This window comes from Pseudochaenichthys georgianus, chromosome 17, assembly GCF_902827115.2.
Source record: "Pseudochaenichthys georgianus chromosome 17, fPseGeo1.2, whole genome shotgun sequence".
Classification (NCBI taxonomy): Eukaryota; Metazoa; Chordata; class Actinopteri; order Perciformes; family Channichthyidae; genus Pseudochaenichthys; species Pseudochaenichthys georgianus.
The window spans coordinates 41563324-41570332 of NC_047519.1; the positions used below are offsets into that span (position 1 = coordinate 41563324).

The 7009-nt window shown below is 39.7% G+C and overlaps 1 protein-coding gene and 1 pseudogene across 1 annotated transcript; both read left to right on the forward strand.

Annotated features, from left to right (window-relative positions):
* Positions 1-2854: 2854 nt before the first annotated feature.
* On the forward strand, positions 2855-3301 carry LOC117461940 (histone H2B 1.2-like). Its single transcript, XM_034103935.2, has one exon. The coding sequence runs from the start codon at positions 2868-2870 to the stop codon at positions 3246-3248; it is 381 nt and encodes a 126-aa protein (XP_033959826.1). The 5' UTR covers positions 2855-2867; the 3' UTR covers positions 3249-3301.
* Positions 3302-5548: 2247 nt separating this feature from the next.
* On the forward strand, positions 5549-5958 carry LOC117461918 (histone H2A-like; annotated as a pseudogene).
* Positions 5959-7009: the final 1051 nt, after the last annotated feature.

The following is a 7009-nucleotide window of genomic DNA, read 5'->3' on the forward strand; positions in this document are numbered from 1 at the left end:
TTACGAAGCCCACATTGTTTGCTGGGCACCACCAAGACAACCAGTGCTGAAATGATGACATGCGGCTATACATGTCATCATTGATCAGATTGGGGAGGGGACCAGAGAAGATTACGGTGTCCGACATTGTTTTAGCATAACTACACACCGACTCCACGTGAAGTTTGGTGCATTCTGATTGGCGTAAACGAACATCATTACCACCGAGGTGAATAACAATCCTACTGTATTTACGTTTATTTTTAGCCAGCAGTTTAAGATGCGCCTCAACGTCGCCCGCTCTGGCCCCCGGAATTAGTGTTAATTTCGTTGACTAAAACTATGACGAAATATGTTCGTCAACGACATTTTTTCCATGACGAAAACGAGACGATGACGAGACGATGACGAGACGGCACCGACGGCAGTAAACAATAACTGTAACGAAATCATCATGCAATATCGTTGACGAAAAGTGACGAGACGAAAATGTAGTTTACTAAATAAAAACTATGACAAAATCTCTCTTTACTTTCGTTGACGAAAAATGAGGAGACGAAATATTATCAAAGATAACGTTACATCTCTGATAGTCAGTTTTTCTCCCAGCAGTTCCATTTCCGGTGCTGCGGCAGAGCAGCAGCTGTTTCTGTGCTGCGCGCGTCGGTACATTTGAATTACACCGGGCAGCGGCACAATATGAACTGTCAGGAAGACTCGGGTCTAACTCATGGTCTAACTAACCTTATTTAACAGAAAATAAAATGGGAACAACAGGGCTTAGGAGCAGTGGTCGCGTTAACCGAATACCCCCCCGTCAGCGCGAGTGAGTGATACATTGTGCACTCGACGGATAATAATGGATTATGACGGAAATGTTACAATCCTCTGGGTCAAAATGACTGACAACGAAAAAGTCTAAAGCCACCACTGCTTGGGAGAAAGAAACGATGTGATATTTGGGCCCATTTTCGCTACAATGAGGCGGAGAAAAAAAGCTAATGCATTGTTTCATCAGAAGGGAAGCAATGTGGCCAAAACACAGCTGGTAAAACCACCACAAACCTGACCAGATACTCTCTGCAAAGCTTCTTAATCATTCAACCTGTGTTTTTCATCAAATAAGGACAAGATAATCTTATTTATTTATATATATATTTATTTATACTAAAATGACAAATTATTGGTTTTGGCTAGACTAGTTTGACTGAAATGTTCTATATAATCTGATGACTAAAAAAGACTCAACAGTTTTCATTGACAAAAAGTAGACTAAAATAATTAGTTTTCTTTGACTAAAATAAGACTAAAATGCTCAGACTTTTAGTGGACTAAATCTTGACTAAAATGTTTACTGTTTTAGTCGACTAAAATAAGACTAAAATGCTCAGACTTTTAGTCGACTAAAACTTGACTAAATAGAAACAGGATGAAGGTCACTAAATATGACTAAAACTAAAAAGGAAATTTAACACAGGACTAAGACTAAAACTAAATAAGAAAATAGCTGACGAAATTAACACTACCCGGAATGCATGTGAATGTGGAGGCTTCAGTCTCTAAATTCACGTGTCTCATAACAGAGCTAACAATAACCAGAGTTGGCTTCTCAGCGGGTGTCTCGCTGAGTGGGGAATATCTGTTAGATACGTGAACGGGTTGGTGGGGACCTGCGGGTTTCGCGTTATGCCCCTGAACAGTCACCCAGTCTCCCTGCTGCTCGGGAGTTGCCAGGGGGCGGCTAAGAGGAGCTACCTTTTGCCGGTCCGCACTGGCTAACATGGGCTTTACTGTAGCTGAGTTACTTTCTAAGATGCGGAGCCGGGCTTCTATGGCTATGATTCCCGCCTCCAACCTAATAACTATACTACATTTAACACATGTATCGGTACCAGTAAAGGAGGCTGGGAAGTAACCAAACATGAGACAGGAAGAGCAGGAAATAACACCCGAGGGTGGGGAAAGAGCCATGTCTAGCTATCAAGCTAAAGTAGCTACCGTTAGCAAACCCGAAAAGAGTGTAGGCAACTGTGGAGTTACAGTCGCTAAGAAAAGGAGAGTTGTGAGTGCTTAAGCTGTAGTAACGTGTGATTACAACGTCAGGCAGTTGCCGTGATCAAGAGTTTTAAAACGATCGATTAAGTTAAGATAATAAGCTATCAGCAACAGAACAGGCACACGGGATACCCGGAGATGACAACAACAACAACAACAACAACAACAACAACAACCGGAAGTTACAACATGCTTCCCGCAATAGTGGTCCGTGTAGAAACAGAGGATCACAGCTACAGCTGTTCCACCAAGTCTATCTAACCTGAAAGTATTATTTAGGAGCCAAATCATTAATGGTTATGAACAGGACCTGTAAAATCCCATGTGTTGTTATTTCTTGTAATTGTAAAAGGAATGTATTTGATTGTTTTGTAAAAAACAAAAAGCAAACAAATTAACAAGACAAACATGTCGCTGATGACAATGACCTAATGTCTTATCTATAAGAAAAATATATGCTAGAGGGGGTAGGACCAGAAAAGTTTTTTAAGCTTCTTCTTGCCCCTGTTGAACAAGACAGAGACTATCTGATAATTATTATTATTTTTTGTTATTTTTTTTGTACTTTGTTATAATTATTGATTTGAGTGAGAAAAAAAAAAAGGAAAAAAAGAGAAAATATATATACATTATTGTTGTATGTTTTTGTTTCTGACATGTTCAATAAGCTGACTAAAATAAAAAAAAACTCGTTAAGCGCATGCTCCGTCCTGCTCAGAAGACAACCAATCGCGTGAGAGCAACAGCACAGATATATTTGCATCTGGTGAATATAAATAGACCGCTCTGTGACAAAGCAGTCAATCCACTCTGTCTCACATCTCTCTCTCATTATGCCTGCTGATGCACCCCCCGTCAAAGCGGCCAAGAAGGGCTCAAAGAAAGCCGTCGCTAAGACCGCCACTAAGACTGGAAAGAAGAGGAGAAAGTCCAGGAAGGAGAGCTACGCCATCTACGTCTACAAGGTGATGAAGCAGGTCCACCCCGACACCGGCATCTCCTCAAAGGCCATGGGCATCATGAACTGCTTCGTGAGTGACATCTTTGAGCGCATCGCCGGTGAGGCCTCTCGTCTGGCTCACTACAACAAGCGCTCCACCATCACCTCCAGGGAGATCCAGACCGCTGTCCGCCTGCTGCTGCCCGGAGAGCTGGCTAAACACGCCGTGTCTGAGGGCACCAAGGCCGTGACCAAGTACACCAGCTCCAAGTAAACTCCTCTGCTGACATACAACAACACAAAGGCTCTTTTAAGAGCCACCCACAACATCTACTGCTGCTTTCTTCTTACAAAGTGTCCAATATACGTCAACATGATTTTAATAAAACTAAAAATAATAATCAGGCCTATTCAACTAGCGGCCAGTAATAGCATAAATAAAACTAATGTCTGATCACACTAAATCCGACAATGCGGCGAAAACGCTGGTTTTTCCATTCATTTGAATGATATGTTGTCCTCACTTGTCATTGGCTCAGTCAAACTCACGTTACACACTAGGTTCGCAGGCCACAGAGAAAGTGCTTTAAGACAGCTTCAAGATGTCTCTCTCCAAGCCCAAGAAATGTAAAGTTGATACGGAAAATCGCCAATTCCAGAATGAATGGACTGACAAATATGTATTTACTTTGCCAGCCGCAACAAGTAATAAACCTGTGTGGTTTATTGTGCAACGAAAGTATATCCGTGATGAAATAATACAACGTAAAGCGACACTACAACTCAATCACAGCTCGTTTTCTGCCAGTTTTCCCGTGGGCTCAGAGGAACGGAGAAGGAAAGTACAGGGACTGCTAGCATCATTTGAACAGAGTCAAGTGGCCAACAATGAGGAAGGTGGCCTTGCTTATACTGACAATGTTTGGATCTACCTATACTTGTGAGTCTAGCTTTTCTCATATGAATGCCATCACAACAAGGGCAATGAGAAGTTGCATGAGTGTCCCAGGATTGCTCTTATGAGCCAAACTATGCTGAAATAGCTCAATCAAGGCAGTGTAATTTCTCTCACCGACTCAAACAGGCTAAACATGACAGAAGTCTGATTCATGGTATGTATGCAGATCTGTTTTTATGGTCATTCATTTTATGGTCATTCAAACAAGCCTACTCAGTGTTTCGAAAATTGTAAAAATGTTTCCAAGATATGAATGTTATTGTGAGTCTGATGGCTATTGTTTTACTATGTTCTATTTGCATTTAGTATTACATTGTATGGACTTGTGTTGTCTTCAATGCACATTATGTATGCTTGGAATTGTTGAGGATACACAGGGGTACTTACTGTTAATGTGATGAATACTGTTTTATTATATTCATCTTGTTTTGTACATTAGTGGACATGGAACTGTTGGGGAAAAACGTATGTCTCCTTAGTTATAAAGATGCAACATTTTGCACTTTTGTGTTAAGCCTTAAAAGCGAAGCTTTCCTACTTTTTTATGGACTGGTTGCTTTCTGTAATGATTTATGTTGATACAATTAAAGTAAAAAAAAAGGGATGCACTTGACTAGTTCATTTAATGTATTAGTATCTATTAACACTACTGTAAGCAAGAGTTATTTGTAGTGGTTCCTTGACAGTGATTTTCCTATTTGGCCCACTTGCTAATGAAGTTGAATATCCCTGGTCTAAGTGAACCCCCTTCTTCTTTTTAAGCTGGTTTTTGAAATTATTAATGGGTGGTAGTGACATTAAACTGCCATGCTCACTTGGATCATCTTCCTGTGATCTGGCTTTTACTATTTACATTTTGTTCATTTTACTTTCTGAGCAGTATTTTTACAGTTTTGTTTGTATATACATCACTTCAACCTGGAGGTTTTTCAAATATATATTTGTTAAGTGCTGTAAATATAATGTATGTACAGTGTGTGTGTGTGTGTGTTTGTGTATATATACACAAATGATAATAGGTTTATTACCAAGTAGCTTGACACATACAAGGAATTTGCTTTGGTATATTTGGTGCATACAAAGACAGAATGAATAATACCTAGCAAAACTATTAAAATCTAAATATGAAATAAGAGATGTCCTCAAAATATAAAGATAAGATACAAAAATAGACATTACACAAATTACAACCTACACAAATCAGTTACAATTGATGATCATGTTCTCCCCATTAGCCCAAACAGCTGCATGTATTTAGGTGGGTGTGTAATTTGAGTTATAATACCAAATATATTATTTAATAAGTTAATTACACACTGTAAATAATCATTAATTATGACACATTTTTGAATGTCTTAATGTTCTCTACACATTGAGACTTTCACTTCTTAAATTACAGGAGTTTATGTTCATCTTTGAACGGGTGAAAACAATTTCAGAAAATTCAGTCTCATTCTGAAAAGAATTCAGGCGGCAGACCGACCTGTTTTCTGATTGGACGATCACAGTTACGGATCAATCTGACCAATGAGCGTTCAGCTGCGCTCCTATATAATATGGTGAGAACGGTGATCGACTTACTTTCTGCTAAACGTCAAAGAATAATCACATAGAAAATGTCTGGTCGCGGAAAAGTGTGCAGGAAAGGTTAGGGCGAAGGCCAAAGACTCGCTCATCCCGTGCCGGGCTACAGTTCCCTGTCGGCCGTGTCCACAGGCATCTGAGGAAGGGTAACTACGCCCATCGTGTCGGTGCCGGAGCCCCGGTGTACCTGGCCGCTGTGCTGGAGTACCTGACCGCTGAGATCCTGGAGCTGGCTGGAAACGCCGCACGGGACAACAAGAAGAGTCGTATCATCCCCCGCCATCTGCAGCTCGCCGTCCGCAACGACGAGGAGCTGAACAAGCTGCTGGGAGGAGTGACCATCGCTCAGGGAGGCGTGCTGCCCAACATCCAGGCTGTGCTGCTGCCCAAGAAGACCGAGAAGCCCGCCAAGAAGTGAACACCCTGATCCCGCTTCAACAAACAACAAAGGCTCTTTTAAGAGCCACACATTTCCAACTAAAGACATTTTCCCCCCTTGCCCTAGCTTGTATTGATGTGCAACACATGTCATGTTACAAACACCAAGTCACCCAACTAAAACACCCACATTATAGAGCAATAACACTTGAAACATAACTCTAAATTACTATTAATGACCATAATGTATTGCAGGTTGTAGCCGCTCTAAAATAAAGCCTTATTTCAACTAAAGCAAAACTACTTTTCACAATTTCCTTCGTACATCCAGCAGGTTAATCACCACATTCTCAAATGAATAGCGGGCGTGGTTTCTACATCTGTCAGTCCACATAAATAAAGCCACAACGTTTGTTGGACCCATCATTAGTGTTTAAACTCAGTTTACACTATATCAGTATTAATTATTGGCAGGTGTCTGCAGTTCACCGATCAATAGCGTACCGTAGCATTTAAGCACTCGATGGTATCTTTATCCCACAAGCACATTGAAATGAATAACAGGTTATATTTAGTTCCAGCCTTTATCCACCAGATGTCAGTGTTCACCAACATGTTTGGAGCAGAACGAAAATAGTGGCTCTATTGTAGTGGAATACATATTAACACACATTTTAAGAAATGAGGTACATCTCGTACATATATTAATGAAGTTAATATCTTTTAGCCAATTAGCAGTTCATCAATGTGACCATTGTTTATACCGTTAGGAGTTAGTTTAGTAGCTCTAAAACATACATGGCACAAGCTATTATACAGCACTAGTTCAAGATTAGATAAGCATGTCAATATTAACATCTTGAAGAATATTGTTTAAACTAAACTGTATTTTATGGACAAAAACGTTTCTCAACTTTATTTAAAACTCAAACACAAAGTACAAGAGCCACAATTAGAAACAGTGGCAGAATAGTATAGTTATATAACAGTAATTATAATAATTGTATTTACATTCAATAAAAACAAAAATATTTAGGATTAAAAACTCAATTTAATAAAATATACAAAACTTAATTCTTCATGTTTGAATTATATTCTTTAAATACTGTTTATAG

Coding starts and splice junctions, on each gene's coding strand:
- LOC117461940 (XM_034103935.2), top strand. CDS start 2,868: ATGCCTGCTGATGCACCCCCCGTCAAAGCGGCCAAGAAGGGCTCAAAG.